At 27.6% G+C, this 18,561-nt stretch overlaps 4 protein-coding genes across 8 annotated transcripts; 2 read left to right on the forward strand and 2 right to left on the reverse strand.

Annotated features, from left to right (window-relative positions):
* Positions 1 to 3,033: 3,033 nt before the first annotated feature.
* Positions 3,034 to 4,114, forward strand: LOC725943 (ubiquitin-60S ribosomal protein L40). 2 transcript variants are annotated; one of them, XM_001120521.4, is made up of 3 exons: positions 3,034 to 3,149; positions 3,533 to 3,732; positions 3,825 to 4,114. In XM_001120521.4, the coding sequence occupies exons 2-3, from the start codon at positions 3,543 to 3,545 to the stop codon at positions 4,019 to 4,021; spliced, it is 387 nt and encodes a 128-aa protein (XP_001120521.1). In that variant the 5' UTR covers positions 3,034 to 3,149; positions 3,533 to 3,542; the 3' UTR covers positions 4,022 to 4,114. The 2 variants fall into 2 exon arrangements, with proteins under 2 accessions (XP_001120521.1, XP_003251367.1); XM_003251319.2 differs by having other exon boundaries at positions 3,110 to 3,454.
* On the reverse strand, positions 3,969 to 9,290 carry LOC410980 (polyphosphoinositide phosphatase). 4 transcript variants are annotated; one of them, XM_394455.7, is made up of 14 exons: positions 9,004 to 9,290; positions 8,694 to 8,919; positions 8,142 to 8,306; positions 7,206 to 7,587; positions 6,877 to 7,123; positions 6,567 to 6,762; positions 6,285 to 6,483; positions 5,626 to 6,204; positions 5,446 to 5,558; positions 5,119 to 5,359; positions 4,835 to 5,050; positions 4,587 to 4,769; positions 4,356 to 4,524; positions 3,969 to 4,284 (listed from the first exon to the last, which is right to left on the reverse strand). In XM_394455.7, exons 1-14 carry the CDS (start codon positions 9,082 to 9,084, stop codon positions 4,195 to 4,197), a joined length of 3,087 nt encoding a protein of 1,028 aa, XP_394455.4. In that variant the 5' UTR covers positions 9,085 to 9,290; the 3' UTR covers positions 3,969 to 4,194. The 4 variants fall into 4 exon arrangements, with proteins under 4 accessions (XP_394455.4, XP_006569343.1, XP_006569344.1 ...); XM_006569280.3 differs by having other exon boundaries at positions 6,877 to 7,120; positions 9,004 to 9,288; XM_006569281.3 differs by lacking the exon at positions 8,142 to 8,306 and having other exon boundaries at positions 9,004 to 9,288.
* An 860-nt stretch (positions 9,291 to 10,150) lies between these two features.
* On the reverse strand, positions 10,151 to 11,190 carry LOC551541. Its single transcript, XM_625251.6, has 3 exons — positions 10,991 to 11,190; positions 10,503 to 10,646; positions 10,151 to 10,420 (listed from the first exon to the last, which is right to left on the reverse strand). Exons 1-3 carry the CDS (start codon positions 11,063 to 11,065, stop codon positions 10,283 to 10,285), a joined length of 357 nt encoding a protein of 118 aa, XP_625254.1. The 5' UTR covers positions 11,066 to 11,190; the 3' UTR covers positions 10,151 to 10,282.
* Positions 11,191 to 12,476: 1,286 nt separating this feature from the next.
* Positions 12,477 to 18,354, forward strand: LOC100577272. Its single transcript, XM_006569278.3, has 3 exons — positions 12,477 to 13,137; positions 13,354 to 17,998; positions 18,097 to 18,354. Exons 1-3 carry the CDS (start codon positions 12,953 to 12,955, stop codon positions 18,106 to 18,108), a joined length of 4,842 nt encoding a protein of 1,613 aa, XP_006569341.2. The 5' UTR covers positions 12,477 to 12,952; the 3' UTR covers positions 18,109 to 18,354.
* The last annotated feature ends 207 nt before the right edge of the window (positions 18,355 to 18,561 follow it).

Raw genomic sequence — 18,561 nt, forward strand, 5'->3', positions numbered from 1 at the left:
AGTCGAAAGCTTAGATCGAGGCTTGAGATAAAAGAGGGTAGATTCATTCATCAATGAACTCTAATTACGGCTAAGAAGCACAACGACGATTAAACCTCGTTTCGGGCCGTGTTCGTATAACAACTTTTAATTGCACTTCTCCGATTCTCCTCTGGACGAAAAATGGAGTTTGTTGGTAGAATAAGGACGCGAAGAGAGTGGCCAAGTAGAAGGCGAAAAGGGGCAAAAGGAGAGAAATAAAAGGTACGAAAGTTAGGCTCGGCGTGATCGATAATTCGATTTTCGATCCAGAAACCGGGGGTTTGCGCATTCTTCGATAAAAGCGTATACGAGTAGAGGTCAAAGTGTCATGAAAGGTTAACTATAGTTGAACGAGTTCACCTTAGAGTTAGACTCCAATTTTAGCCTGTATATCGACCCCTGCAGTTTAATGATCTTACTAACTCGGTCGGGCTTTTTCATTATTACTTTTTTTCATCTTTTTTTTTTTCCACTTGGAACAGAAGATATAATATAATAAATGCCGGAAGATAAATTATCATTTATTGACGATAAATGACATGTAATACTAGGAACACCGTGTTGAGAATCTACGAGAAAAAGAAAGAGATAAAATATTTAAAATAAACAGAGAAAAAAATATTTTATTGTCACGAGTGATATCTATAAATGATTATATATATATATGATTGTTATAGAAGAATCATGAACAAAATTAACAGCTTGATGGAAACGTATTTTCTATTCGGTCCAATTGATCTTTCGCTCAAAATTTCTAGTATTGATGCATAAAGTGTTTAATTCATACCTTCAAAGATAAGCGTATGTAAATGGAAATCGCGTCTGGAACATGGAATACAGAGATCCACTAACAAGGACAAGTGGTCGAGTGTCATAGCAGCATTTGCAGTCACAACTGCATTCAGGAACGATGACATCGGGTGACGATGCAATTTGTGTTGGACGTCAACTGTTCTTCGGAAGGAAAGATAAATATTAACTAAAATATCCGGAATTATTGGCCGTAAATGTGCGTTAATAATCCGTAAATAAAAGCTAATTGCGAATATTAGAGACACGAATCGATATTCCTAGAATTAATAGTAAATTTATAGAATTTTCGTATTATCTTATCTACTTTGAACAATAATATAATTTTAAAAATCAAAATATATTGATTTTTAACGATACTATGAATAATAATATGGCATAATTAGAATTTAATTCTTTGCTAAATTGATCGATCTCTAATATTATTCATTTGCAGGCAATCGAAACAAAAGTTTCAAATAATCGTAAATTAATTTTATCGATATTCCTAGAATTAATAGTAAATTTATAGAATTTTCATATTATCTTTGAACAATGATATAATTTTAAAAATCAAAATATATTAATACTATGCATAATATTATAATTAAAGTTTAACTTTGCAAATTGATCGATCTCTAATATTAATTTGCAGGCAATCGAAACAAAAGTTTTAATTTCAAATAATCATAAATTAATTTTCCATCTGCTTACGTGGATTTAAAATCGAAATCGTAACGATTTTATTTTTTATGTAACAAAGTATCGAATATCCCACCACGTTGTGTATTCGTATTAACATTTTCTTTCGTTCGTATAAGAGATTTTAATTCGCATTATCAAGCATAGCTGGTCCACCATCTAAACCTAAATCCAGTTACCGTTCAATTTCCACAATAGCCTTGAGATTCTGGTTAACTTTATCAGAGTTCAACAACTCGAAACAACTTCCTACAACACGGTTGATCAATGCAACGAATTGAGATGTGTTCGCTGCGATATAGAAAACGACCGCCGGATTTATAATGAGGAAACTTCGATAACAAACTTCGATGGAGATTTACAACTTCTCAATAACGTTATACAAAAACCGAAACCACTCAATAAGGCAATCTCAGAACGGATTATAAAAGTAAGCTTGTTGTTTACTCGATTTCATCTGCTAAGCATATACATAGTTTACATCTAAACTGTATTGTTATCAACGGAAATTCCATTTTATTAAGAGGCATTCCGTTTTTTAAATCAACGTGTAATAATCGAATTGTATCAATGATTTCATGATTCATCATACGCGTTTCACTTTCATCGAATTTATATTAAATTTTCCTTACTTTCTTCCATATTTCTTTCTTATCTTTATCTTTTTATTATAACGTGTCGCCTCACGATAAAAATGATAATATAAAGAGATTCTCGTTCAATGAATGCAAAAGCATTCAAGGTGGTAGAATATCGTAAAGCTTCTTATGCTTCTTTAAAGTATTGCAAAACTCATTCGAATTTATGAAACGCATTCATACAGCATATATATATATATATATATATATATATATATATATATATGAGAAATAGAAAATATATCTAAAAAATTCGACGAATTATACGAATAATAAATTATTTCTATTCGATATTAAAATTGTGATATAAAATTTAATAAGTTAATTTTAATAAGTATTTAGATTTATTAAAATTTATCATTAAAATTTGCACCTATAATCGTGATTTAAGGCATGATCTTTATTTTTAAAAAAAAATAATATATATATATTGACTATAATATATACGCATACATACATATATCATACATGTGTTTGTAATACGTATATATATAAAATAAAATAAAATAAAATATAAAAAAACATATAATTCAAAGTAAATATTAACTATTAACTAACAAATATTAACTAACAACTTAAACTATTGATTAAAATTAATATTATACAATTCATATATATAAAATATTATATTTTTTTTAAGAAATTATTTGATTAGATATTTATGACATGTACTTACATTATATTTGCATTTCATTTTAATAAAATTGAATATTTTTATAATTTTTAAAAGATAAATAATGAATCATCAGTTATTAACAATATTCACAATAGATTAACATTCATTCAAATTTGCACTAATAATAATGATATAAATTTTCAATAATTACACACTTTATATAAGTACACTGTATATAAATTCTACTCATATTTTTTTTTGAAATAGTAGAATTATTCACCACGAGAGGGCTAGTATAATCGACTCTGTGTAAACGGAAGTTACAGTGCTGCCATTGCAAAGTCTTTTGAGGTTGTTTTCGTGGCATGCATGCTTTTCTAACGGTAAGAATTCAATATCTTTTAGAGATTTTATGATCTAAAATCTTCTTATAACGTATAAATTGTCTGTAAATTAAATTAATATCGTTTATTGATGAAATATTATATAATCGAACAATTAAACAAAAGGGTTCCAAAAACAACTGCAGTACGATACGTTGCTAGAACACACGTTTATAAACGAAATGTCTGTTGTGAAATTTTCTAGTCACTTCTACATATTTTATTAAACTTAACACTAAAAAATCATAGATACTTAAGAAATTGGGAATATAAAAAATTAATTGTCATCTTAACGATCTTGCCTAGTAAATAATGTGTAATTTTGTATTTCTTTACTTCGCATTATGATTTTTTATTAAGTGTACGATCTTTCTTTTAAATAGGTATACCACGATGCAGATATTTGTGAAAACTTTGACGGGTAAAACTATCACTCTTGAAGTAGAAGCATCAGATACTATAGAAAATGTGAAAGCTAAAATTCAGGATAAAGAAGGAATACCACCTGATCAGCAACGTCTTATTTTTGCTGGAAAGCAATTGGAAGATGGTCGTACTTTATCGGACTATAATATTCAAAAAGGTATTGTGCGATTTTATTTTTAATTAAGAAAAAATTAATTTTTCCTTTCATTTCATAGTCCAGAATAATAATTATCTTGTGTTTTTAAACAGAATCCACCTTACATCTTGTTCTTCGACTTCGCGGTGGTGTAATTGAACCTACTTTACGTATTCTTGCACAGAAATATAATTGTGATAAAATGATTTGTAGAAAGTGTTATGCACGCCTTCATCCACGTGCAACGAATTGTCGTAAAAAGAAATGTGGGCATACAAACAATATTCGACCAAAGAAGAAACTGAAGTAAACTATATACTTCTACTTAATTTCTACTTACTCATTTTACAAATGTATCTCTTCTCTAAAAGATGGTTTTAATAAAACGTACATAAGAATGTGATTAAATTTTTTTATTGCCTTATTATATATTAATTTATATGAATATATTTATAAAAATAAAACAAATTTAATTACATGTATTTAATTTGGATATATTAGTTTTAACTGCTGTTGTTTTGTATAATTTTCGTACAAATTAATATCATTGGAATTTGGTAAAGAACCACCTACCTAAATAATATATATCATTTTAATGTTGTATAATTGTTTTCCACATTATTATAATAACTTATTATGCTTACCTTAGCTCTTTTAACGTATTGTTCGTATATATTTATATTAGATTTCTTTACCGTCGGTAATTGGATTACAATAATTTTTGCTTCAGGAAATGATACCTGTTGAGTTAATTTTAATCGTACTTTCATGTAATCTGAGGGATACGTTGCATTACGCCCGATCAATGCAAATCTATTAAAAATACATTAAAATAATAATATTCTATCATGTTTATAAAAATAAATTATTATTACCTTTTATACAATATCACATCGTTTCTTTTAGGATATTCAGGTTGAGTACCATATACTTCTTTCATAGATGGAAATAATGATTCAAAAGATGTAAATTCCGAATTTTCCTTCGAAATAATGAACTGAGAATCATTATTATGTTGATGATTTTCATCCTCGTCTGAACTTGAATCATCGCTGGAACTATAGAAATATCGTGCATTAGAATTAACGAATCTAAAAAATTATTTATTCGATTTTTACATTACCTTGCACTTGACGTCGTACTGCTGGTACTACTTTGCCCAGTCATTGAAGGATTTTTCATATTTAAATTTTTATTACCAGTTTCTTCTCTTCTTCTACCTGGTCGTATTCGTACTACAAATGGACTAAAACTAGTTGTAAAATGCGGCATAAAATCTCTAACGGAATGACTAATTTTATATGCGTAAACTTCGGAAAGTAAAGATAATTCATATGGCCTGCAAAAAATAATTCAAAATTTTTATATGAATTATAACGTTATATTCACATCATAAGATTTTGATACCTATGATAATCATAATAAACATCGATCATTTCTTCCATCGAATTTTGAACTTGTATTATTTCTGAACATGTTTTCGTTATTTCATTTAACGCGTATGGAAGACACTTTAACACAGTATTATCCCACCATTGAGTTAAAAGCTTTGTTCTGCGAGAATAATGACAAGCTGGTTTATGATGAAGATAATAATCTGTTAGAAGTTCCCAAATTGGAGGTTTTCCTTCTTCGGGTATAAATAAACCTGTATAAGTAATATTTGTATCAATATCTATATATAAATTTTATTTTTATCTTTTCGATTCTATTTGATTACATATATTTATTTACCTAAAAATAAATTAATTGTATGTTGTTTTTCCTGATCACTGAACGTATTGCTATAATATCTACTGAGAGTTTGCATAATATCATTACCCTGGCTAGTCCATGGTGCAGTTTTTCTAAATCATACCATTAATATATATTTCTATTATAATTGAAAATATATATAATATAATACAATCTTACCTATAAGTTTTTATCCTATGGACTAATTGAGAACCACCATATTGTAATGCTAATGTATCACCATGATCTTCGTATAATTCCTCTAACATTCTCACACAATCAGAGTCAAATTCTAATTTAGGAGATTCCAATACACCTAAGGCGCATAATTGGAATCCTAAAGCACATTTTCCTATTGCAAATTGAGCTGTATTTGTACGATCTAAACAATCAACGCAATTTGTTCTAATAATACCAGTTTGTAATGTACCCCTTTTATCAAAGCATTGTCTTACTCTATTTTCTATATAATTTAATCCATTATGTTTATTTTCTTTGACGAACTTAGAATTAATATCACAAGCATGAGACAAATCATTATTATTCTCAGTTAAAATATTTGTATAATTTTGAACATCATGCATATTGAATGAAGAAATCATGTTTGAATTAATTTTGTAATATTTTTTATTATAATTAGATTGAGGGGAAAATAAATTCCTCTGACTATAATATGGACTTTGCGATTGAAAAATACCAGTTTTTAAAACTGCATTATGCGCTATATTTGCCAATCGCGCCATAACATTAAACTTTTTTCTAAAAGATTTATATTATTATAATTTATACTTTTATTTGATATTTTTATTTATTATTTCTATAAAATAATATAACTATACCTTTTGTTCATTCGAGCCATATCAAAACTTATATATTGAATATGATGTTCTGGAGGTAAAAATTGATTTAAATATTTAACAGCCATGCATAATTCTTCACTTAATGTACTTTCATGTTTTTTTTTTTCACGTTTTTTAACAAGATTAAGAATTATAATGGGAGAACCATACCTTCTTAGAAGTTGATTAAAATGTGCACCTGAATTTTTTTTGTTTAATAATAAAATTTAATTTTTATTAGAAAAAAATATAACTTAAATAATAACTTATTATTTTTCATACCTGCTGTTTCTACATAAGGATCGGCTAAATCACAAGTAATGGTAGGTTTTGGAACCATTTTACTAACATCCTGGCTCCAATGTCCAGGAACTGATCCACGCATTTGAACAAAAGAACTAAAACGACCTTTACTTAATGAACTTACTCCAGAATCATGGACAATTTGCTCTGTTTCTACTTCATTTGCAACATCTCCCTTCATTAATAAAATTATTTTTCAATAATAATAATTGGAATATACATACACACATACATATGTATATACATATATATATATATATATATATATATAAAATTTAATTATATATACATCAAAATTTGCTCCACGTTTCAAGAATCTGGTACCTGCATACTTATTACTTCTTCTGGCAATAATAGTCACATACATAGATCTTCCAAAAATACTAACATTTGATTGACCAATAAAACCATGTGTAACATATAAAATCCAGTCACGATGCAAATCTTTTTCTACTGGTTTTAATAAATGTGAATTCCACACAAATCGACGATGTGGATTACTTCGTATCCCATAATCAACATATTTTTCTGTACTGCTGAAAAAATATATATATATAGATAATCAACATTATTAAATATTTAATTTTTATAAATTATTAATTGATTATTATAACAAACCTATTATTCCAATTTTTTTTAAATGCCCATATATTAAAAAAATCTTCTGCATCTTCAGCATCGCTATTGTCTGTGTGATTTAAATCTTTGGCATTTGTATGAAATATATCAGGTTTAATATGTTTTGGTGGAGTCATATTACTTTGTAAAGTATGAGTTAAGTCATAAGAATAACTAAAATAAAAATTACTACTGAGGTCTATGCTTTGAAACATCTTTACATATCTTTGTTCATCAGGATGAAAAACACGAATAGTATCATTTGGAATATAGATCATTGAAGTATCCTCTATTTTATATATTGTATGATGACCAATTACAGCCACTTTACGTCGCTTAGTAACCAGAATTATATAATATCCTTCCAAGAAACGTACAAAACCTAAAAAATAATTTCTTAATAATAAAATTTCTTAATAATTAATTATTTTATTAAAATATAAATAAATTTTTTAATTTTATATATCATAATGTATCTAAAGTGTTATATATATATAACATGCATAATTTTTTAATATTAAATAAAATGACATGCAAATTTAATTTTATATTATACTAAAAGCATGTTTGTGCTATAATATATCTTATACATAATATATTTATATTGATGTAATATTAATATCACAATTTATATATATATATCAAGAAAATGTACTTTAATACAAAAGTTTTTAAATATTAAATTCTCAATTTTATAATTTATTAATTTATTATTAATTTATTAAAGAAAAATACTATATGATAATGATTATTATCATATTTACAATATATTTCTATTTTCCATGTAATTCCATGATTATATTCCATGTAATATAAATTTAATTGTATAAAATTATTATTATTTAAATTTAAATTTAAATAATCATTAAATACTTTGTTAAAAATTATTTTGTTTCGAATGACATTTGATTGAATATTAAAGTCAATGGTCCTTACCAAGAAGACCAAAAGCTGGTATTAGACGAGGAAAAATGTCTCTCTGCCACATTGTTTTCCAGGTGAATTTAGTTTGAGTTGGTTTATGCAATGGTTTCTGACATTCTTGGTGTTCAGATTCTTTTGATACACCATTGTCAATTGTAGATTCTTTGTGAATGCTGCCTTTGTTAGCAAGCAAATATGTATATAGAAACTAAGTCTTATATAATGTTTCAGCAATAGTTTTATTCCAGTATTACTACATATATATATATATTATTTTGTATGTCCAATATTAGAATACAATCAACATGCATATCCAAAAAAATAAATCATGCAATATAAAAAACTTAAATTACATAAATATTAGCATTGCAATATAATTGTATACTAATAAGAAATACAAAGTATCAATATATGTGTAAAAATTATTATTTTTTTTTTATATCTTATATAATTATGTGATATTCATAATTATTATAAAATATAAAAATTTTTAATATTGTGAAAGCAAATATGTGCATTGAAATTTTATATGAAAAAGAAATAATTAAACAAAATACTACTTACCAATAATTCCAAAAGCTGAAACAATTCTGGCAACTCCACCAACATTATTTCTTTGTCCAGCACGTGTACGGTTACCCATATCTATCATATTTACAAGATCCTTTATTTCATCTTGAGTATATTCTCTTTTATCATCTACAACAACTAATTCTTTAGATTCCATACGATCTATTTTCAATACTCGAAATCGTGTTAAAGTATTATTTGATCCCATCAAATAAAATCTCTGAAATGTAATATAAATATTATATATTTATTTTTAAAAATATTAAAAATATTTATTTATAAAATATTTATAAAACAATCTTACAGATTTTGTTTCATAAAGAGCGATCTTTTGTATAGAAGAAATAATAGGATGAAATACTACAGTTGGAATATTTTCATCCATTTTGAATAAATACTGATTTATAAATATTAAACTTTTTTTTCAATATAAATAATTTTTTTAAAATTCTTTCCGTATCAATGACATTTCATATAATCACGATATTCGATGATATCATAGACAACATGCAGGCAAAATTTGTCACATAATTACGTATCAAAAGTAAGACAAGGAGAGCAAATAGTGGGAGAAAAATAAAAATTTGAGAAATCAACGCCATCTCTAGGATACCGCAAATGAAACTAAGAGATAAGATAAGAAAGATGGATAAAGCAAATTACAAGAGAAAAATAAAGAAAAAATAAGAATTAATTGTCAAAGTATTCTTCGAGTATTCTATTTTATTTTATTTGAAGAAATATTTTTAATATTCAAAAATGGCAATTCTTGTCTTATAATTTCTATCCTTCTCTCTATTTTCTATCCTTTTTATGAGTTTTATTTACACTTTGGAAAAAATTCTGATTTTAATATTTTTCAATTTTCGTCTTTCTCTTATTACTTTTTTTTTTTAATCTATATTTATTCTGCAAAAAAAAATTTATATTATAATATATATTCCTCAAAAGATCGTTTTCAATATCTGATTAATTTTATTCTCTTTTTTACTTAAATGATTAAAATGATTAAAACATCGATATTTTCTTTATATTACAAATATAATATGTTTTCTTTATATTACAATATTTATAAATATATATTAAAAATAAATATAGAAATAAATATCTCTTTAATAGCATTATATTTAAATTTATTTTTATATAATAATTAAAAAAAAATTTACAAATTGAAATTATTTCCTTTATGTTGTATTAAAAAACTTTTAATTCAACTCATATATAAATATACTATTCATAGCAATCTATGAGTATAATTTAATATATATAATTAAATATTATCTATTGATCTAAATGATCTATATTTTATATATCATCTGTAATAATATACTTAATAATATATATTTATAATTATATAAAAGACAATAAAATTTTAAAATTGTATTATATAAATAATAATTTGAATTATTATACATATAATTTAGAAAGAAAATTTAAAGATTAGGATATAATTAATAGGATAAATACATTTAATTATTTATTTATAATATGACTTCAAGATATAATTATCATAAAATAATAATTTACTTCCTACAATATATATTATTCCTATATTATATTTCTATATTAAACATAGAAACATTTTATCGAAATTTCATTCGAAGTTCATTTATATAATATAAATTAATAACAAAACCAATCAAGGTTGTTGCAATGGTTAAACGATAAATTGCCATATCTGATGCGCCTCGTAAAAGAAATGTTGGTTTTAATAAATCAGCCTATAATTAAATATATAATTCATTATTTATTATATTTACTTTACTAATATAATTTTATTAAAAAAATATATATTATACATACCTGCCATTCTTGTTGTAATTTTTTCATTTTTTGAGGTATTGTAGAATGATGTCTAGAGAGAGAACTAGATGTAGATGCTATCTTAGTTTTAATAGAATCAAACATCATTCTTGGTGTTTCTATTTTTTCTAATGCTTTTGGAGACTATAACATAAATTAATTAATTATTAAATATATTTTATATAATATTATACAATAATATTGCTACATATTACACTATAAATCACATTATATACAATATACAAGTATTTGCAAAGTATTTAATTTATACTTAAAATTTTTTATAATTAAAATATTTTTAAATTTTTGTTATATATGTTATGTAAAAGTATAGTTTCATTATTTAATATTTAAAATTCCTTTAAAATATATGATAGAAAAAATAATACGTTCTTTACATTAAATTTTATTAATTAATAATTAAAATGAAGCACTTGATTTTCAATTCTATTAAAGATTTTGTTTAATTTTTATTGTTAATTACTTACTAAAGGATAAAGAGCTTGTAATTGGGTGGATTGTTTTAAACGGCCAGTAAAAGCATTAAATTGATGGAATGACATTTTCTCCTTTTACGTAACTTACCTGTTCTTGTAATGGCGCTTACCCGTACTCGTAACGATTTTGTACTTTAAATACTGAAAATAAAGAAAAGTATGTAAACCTATACGTATAATGTAGGTTGTCTTAATGTAGGTTGGTAGAATGCAGGTTGGCCATTTCACTAAATTATCTCAAAGATTATTTTCAATTTATTCAAATACTTTAATATAATTTTAATATAATTTAATATAATTTATATTTATTAATATAAAATATTAATAATATGTGATTGTGTATAATTTATGTACACAATTTAATAGCTTATAATTAGATTATAAAATATAAATTATTTAATGATATTATTAGCAATAATTTCTCTTATTACATTTTTATCATATAATTTTAATTTAAATTATATTAAATTTATTATATTTTATAAATTAAATATTCCTTTTATTTCATTTTATATCATATACTAAAACTATATCTAGTGATTTGTATATAAGAAATGATTCATGATTAGAATATTCGTATAGATAATATATTTATTTGAAAATATATATATATTTTTGAAATTATTTTATTTTGAAATACTGTTGCAATTTTCAAAACTATTTTATAATTTACAATGTAAAATGTAATGAATTAATGTAATGTAATGAATGTATTAAGTATACACACACACACACACACACACGTATATATATATATATATATATATATATATATTATTTTATGAATTAATATATATTATTTATGATTTACTTTTATTTTACAAATATAATAATAATTAATATAAATATATATATATATATATATATATATATATATATATATATATATGATAGAATACATATGTATATATATTATATAAAATGCATATATTATTATACATGAGTTGACATATATCATAAAATGTTTTGGTTAAAGTTCAGCCAACATTTTTTATAGTGAAAATAAATATAATAAATAAAATAGAATTTCATTGATGAAAATATGACTAATTTGTTAAGTCATAGAATTAAGAATATAATATTAACTAAAATAAAAATAATAAAAGGGATTATCATTTCAAAATTATTAATAATAAAAGTAATAAAAATATATTATAGTCAATTTCTTTATTCTTGTCATTCGGACAAATTTAACCTACTTATGTGAAGACATGTAATTATATTTTAAATATAAATTATATTTATTAACAAAAGTGTTTGAATATAATTTCTTAATATAATTTAAGAATTTATAATTATATTTAATATTAATGAAAAAAAAAATATATATATAATTTTTTCAATGGTTATAATTAGAAAATTCTATGAAAATGATATAATGATATAAAATATATATCAAGTATCAAAATATTCGTTTTATATAATAAATAAAAAATGTTTAATAATTTTATACTATTAAATGTGCATATTTCCTAATATATATATGTATTACTTTATTAATTTTGCCGTACTAACATTTCTGTTTTACCGACGAACTGCAAACAGCAAAACATATCATGGCTGAATATGGTGGTTTTGTGATGAACAATATCTTGAGTTGTGTTAATAAATTTTATGCTATAAAAAATAATTAATAGTGAAATTTGTGACACAATTGTGAATAAATTTTGTACAGTACTCTTTATATCTATAGTACTTCATAGCATTCATTGTATGTTATAAAAAAGTATATGATAATTGGAACAGAAGACATTATTACTCTCTATCTCTATTAGTAGAAATTATAGAATATCTTACCATCTTTATAACATATTGTTATAAGTAATTGTGTAATTACAATAGCTCATATCAAAGTCATATTTCTATTTATGAATTTTCAAGTATCAATTTGATGCTTATGGATTTTATGTGTAAGATACTCTGAATTCTGTGATACGTAATAAGTAAAGTCTGATGCCAAAGCTACGAAAGAATAGGAGAATTGAAACTAGATGGGGTGTCAAATATTATACAGCAGTGAAAAATGCTGTTTTTATAACACATAAACAGCCTTATGTGCCAACAGTACCACCCCCCTCTTTGAAGGAACATGTTCCAGAATGTGAGACACTATATATGTGTACACAGTGCAAAGACTGGTGAGCTTATTAATACATTTATTATTCAATATATTTTTCCTTTTATAAATGTTGTACAATTATTATTATTATTATTATTATATAAAACTGATGTATACAAAGCAATAAATTATAATTAATTTAATTTAATTTATAATAAGATTAATTATTAATGAGAAAAAAATTTTAATTATTTAACATAGAACAATTTAACATAGAAATTTCGTTTTCTATTAGCTTCCATTTTCGAAGCAGTTTGGAAGATCATATTGCAAGGAAAAGTTGGATATTGGGATATTGGTGTCAGCATTGTTTTGTGACCGATTGTAAACATAGTTCTATAGAAGGTACATTATGTTCAACATGTGTGCAATCAGATCGTGAGAAACGTTTATATTTAAGAAGTAGAGGTTTACGTAAAAGTCAAAAATTTGGGGTAATAAGAGTCTTTTACAATCAATGTCAATTTTTTGCACATTTGAAAACCCATAATGTAAATTTGGTATACATGGGTGATTTAATGTTAATGCCTATACCAACAAATATAAATGATTGGAATCCTGAAGTAGATGTAACTTGTGAAGCACTCATGGAGCATACGTTTATAATAAAAGTTCATATAATGGATTGGTTAAAAGATAAAACCATTAGTAACAATTGGTGGCAATTAGGAGCAGATAGCAATAATCCAGTTACTCTTATTCTTAAAGGTTATAAAGGCCGGTTTCACTTTAAGCCATTAGAAATACCAATGGACGAGCAGTTTTCTATTTTGAATTCTGTCCATTCTACACCTAAAAATAGTAACATGTATTCCGATATTGAAATACTTGATTCTGTTGAAAATGTTGATAAAAGGGCGAGCCCAACTTCTACAGATACCATAGTCTCCATCTCTGATGAAAGTGTGATCGAAAATGAAGACAGTCCTTGCACGATAAACGATATTACTTTTGTCGATTGTGGGCCTACATCAAAGTGTTTCGAACCTGAAATTCCATTAAATACTAAGAAAAAAAGAAATCTAACAGTTTCTGTGAAATCAATACAAGATTCATCCGCTACTCTTCAATCTTCAAATATGGTTACTAATAAATTTAAGAGGAATAAAATAACACAATTAAATTGTATTTCACCCAATATGGTTATGTCATATGGCAATACTATGATAACGCCTAAACGCGATGTTAAAGATTTATCAAAATATCCTGCTAATAAACAATCTTCATCGAAGAATCTGACGCATAAATCTAATAATGGTACACCGATTAAAATAATCACAGAAAGCAATATCGTAGAAATAGACTCTGAGAAAAAGAATAAAACGAATAAAACGCTTCTCAATAATTTATTAATAGTAGAACCGTTATCTAAACTGCAATCTGAATCATCTCGTGCAACAAAAACAGACACATGTAAAAACAAGTTAGATAAATTTAAACAAAATGTACATTCATTGACCGTCAATTCTGGTCAAAAAGTTGTCACGTTTCAAAGCAAAAAGCACGTTAATATCAATACGATTATTAACCAACTACCACCTCATATAATCAACAACAAAAAGATTGTTTTTATAGGACAAACTTCTGATAATGCAACCGTTCATAATAATAACAAAGAGTCACACTCTAAAGCAGTAGTTCACTTAGTACCTGATGATAACGAGAAATTGTTAGAAATGAAAAAAAATCTAGAAAATGAGAAACTTTTGCAAATTAACAAAGATTATAATAAAAATATTTCTAAATCGAAAAATCAAAATGAGGCTAATAAGAGCAAAGGACGAGCTTTATCGAACAAGATTGTATATCAAAATGGGCGGAAATATATTATTAAACAATCATCAGGCTCTGCTAAAAATTTAAAAAATAAGGTAGCGGCGGTAAAAGATGTCGGAGGAACGATGCAATCAAAATCTACAAATAGTATTCCGCCATTGATACCTTTAAATTCCACCGATATAGAAAATATATCAAATCAGGAAAAGATAAATTCATTTAATAACAACGATATTTCCCCTTTAACACCTTCACCGTCTCCGTCGGAATTATCAAGTAGTTCCAGTTGCGACGTTAATTCCAAACAATCGTCTTCGTCGGTGAAGTGTTCTCAAAAGGGCGATGTATCCTTCTTAAACATCGAACATAAAGATATCGGCATCGATGTACAAAACACGAACAATTCGTTCGAAAGTTTATCATTCCACAAAGGGGAAGATCAAAACTTGTATCTCGACGTAAAATTTCTTAACCAGAAGCCAATTTATACCATTGTCGACACATCCACGATGATAACGAAATGCAAGGAAGAAATGTTGAACGAATTTTTCCATCTTCCTTATTTCGAGTTGAAGAAACGTTACGATCATTTGCAGGAGATTGGGGAGGAAATATCGAGAGTGATGAATTTCGTGACCGATAACGTGATCAAAGAAAATTTAAAAGCCGTACACATATTGCAAACCGTGTTGAAACATTGCATCGATAAGTGTACGAGCGAAACGAGCGACGAAACGGAGGAAAAAGATATACCGTTGAACGAGTGGGAATCCGAGTATCGACAAACGAGCGAAAAACCTATTTGCAAAGCGTGTAATAAAATTACGAAACCCAAGTATTATATTCCAGGATTTTCGAAACCCGCGGAAAACGATATTTATTGTTCTTGTTACAGGCACGTGTGCCACAAATGTCAAACCTATCAAGGCAACTCGACGCGTTTCGTAGCTCATCAAACGTTTCACGACAAAGAGAAACCGTATTTATGCCCCGATTGTTATCGCAAATTTACCACGTTCAAATCGTTGGAGGTCCACACGTGGACCACTTGTTTCCACACGTTGAAGAAACGCGTTCTCGGTTGCAAGGTTTGCGAAATAGATGGTTTCCAGGACATGGAATCTGTCGCCAAACATTTTGCCATTATGCACAGTCACAATAAGATAGTCTGCGACAAATGCTACATCGTTTTACCCTCGTACTCCGAATACACGAAACATCACAAGGATAAACATTTGGATGGGGACGATTATCATCCTATAAGGCTGGTATTGTGCAAAATTGGTCGATGCATCGTACGTTGCGAGGATTACATGTTGCACATGGAGAAGCATCTGGTCGTGCAAAGATTAATATGGTTCAAGTGCCCATTTTGCATGTTTATTCACGTAGAGCCGAAACGGATTATGTCTCACTTGCAAAGTGGCCACGTAACGCGTTTAAAGGAGCTTATAAGTCACGAGGTGTTGTTGAACGTTTTGCAAGTGGAGAACGCGGCAAATTTGTTGAAGAGCAACTTGCAACAGAACAAATTCACGAACGCAAACGCGGAATCGTGCGAGGACGGGACCGTGATGCCTAAGATCATAAATGCTAGAACTATCACGTCCGAGGTATTCGAAAATGGAACGACTCAAGGAACGAACGATCAAATGATAAACGAAGACGCCGCCCCCCAATGCTCGAAAATCGTTAACCCAGAATTTTCTGCGAAATTGAGCAAATCCGTGCCGAAGATACTCGATGTCAGATCAATGGCCGACTCGGTGTCGGATAATTCGAGACACGAGGAAGGAAATCGGATTATGAAATTTACGAAAACGAAGGAGGGGGGCGAAGAGATGGAGAATCAGAACAAGATAATCAAAAGGATCGAGAATTCGAGGACGGAAATTACATTGGAAGAGAATGTAACGACTACGATAAAAATAGAATCGAAGGAAAGTGGCGATTATACGCCACGGGATAATAAATCGATTTCAGAGATATTGGACGTTGAATCGTTTGTCCCAAGAATGATGAAAATACAGCAAAGTGGGAATGACACTTTGAAGAGGGAAAAGATGAGATCAATCGAAGCAGGGGCGGGAGAAAACGAAGTCGAGAAACAGTGCGACGAATCGATGTTGAAGCCTCCCCCGCTTGCCAGAATTCCTTCACACGTGTTCGAATCGAGTCGATCGAAGAAGATCGGACAGTCGAGCAAAGGGGGGAAGCCGACCGTATTTTTACGAAATCCGAAAATTCCTCGACGGATCGCTCTCAACTGTCCAACCGATTTGAACGAGATATTCAATTTTTCGTGCCATTTATGCGGAGAATTAATAAACACGTCGAAATCGATCATAAGTAATCACTTTCAGACCAAACACTCGCAAGAGTGCAAATTGTCGACCATCACTACAAACTTGTTGCGCATATCGCCAGAATTTATTAACGGCGGTTACAAAGAATTGTTGGATAACAAGAAACGCAAATCGGACAATTCCATATCGAACGCGAAAAGGAGACGGCGATGGAACCCGAAGAAGTACACGGACGGGAAGCACGCGAATTTTAGCGGGCTTGGGTTGTGCGTGAAGCAAGTAACGGCCGAGGATAGCGAGGGTAATTTCAGGTGTAAAAAGTGCGATCAACGTTGCTCGAACATGGCGAATTTGAGGGAGCACATAGCTACTAATCACAGAATAAAAGGCCGATATTTGGTGTGTTTGGAGTGCGGGGATAATTTTGTGGTTGCCCCCAGCCTGCAGATGCATCTGAAAGCGTTCCACGGGATAGAGGATCCTATTACGTACATGACGCAAAATACGTTGTACGCGCCTGACAACGTGGATGATCTCGAGACTGGTGGGAAGTCCATCGAAGCGAATCAGTGTCACGTTTGCATGGCCGTTTTCGAGGACAAGGCAGCGGTCGATAAACATCTTCGAGTCCATGGAATGGCGTTTTTAAATCGTAAAAGGATAGAGGCGCAAAATGCTTTGAAGAGTCCGGAGAAAAAAGGGGAATTGGAGGAAGAGAAGTGTACGCCGATTAAACCAAGCCCGAAAGAACTCGTTCGGAAGGATAAACCAGCGGAAACTATATTGGAAAAAATTACCGTAAGTCGAGACGTAACTTAAGATTATATATATATATGTATGTATATATTTGTTTCGATTATTCGTAAAAATCGAATCTTAATTGTCTTTCATTTCAGGCAACTATATAGCTAATGGAGGCACGATTTTCAAAAACGGTGTCGATCGAAAAGTAAATACACGTATTTAATAATTTCTAGTTTTTAATGAATATGATCGTGAATCTGTGATTTTAATGTTTTGTTTAAGCAATGAAAGAAAAAAAAAACGTTTCCTCTTTTTATATAGTAAAAAATAATAACAAAAAGTATAACGTTGTTAGTCATTATATAGTATAGCGTCAAAAAAAAAAAAAAGAAAAATGTAACTTTGATTAATGCTCAGCTCGGTATATACTTACTATTAACACATTGCGTTCTAAAATTCTTCTTTTTTATTATTAGATTTATCGCATAGCTCTGTTATTTTAATAATAATAGTAATAATAATAATAATAGTAATAGTTATATCATATGCTTACAAACCAAACGCAATGTGTTAATTTGCTTAGATAACATCTGGAATAGATAACATCTTTGTAAATA

Source organism: Apis mellifera, linkage group LG4 (assembly GCF_003254395.2).
Source record: "Apis mellifera strain DH4 linkage group LG4, Amel_HAv3.1, whole genome shotgun sequence".
Lineage (NCBI taxonomy): Eukaryota > Metazoa > Arthropoda > Insecta > Hymenoptera > Apidae > Apis > Apis mellifera.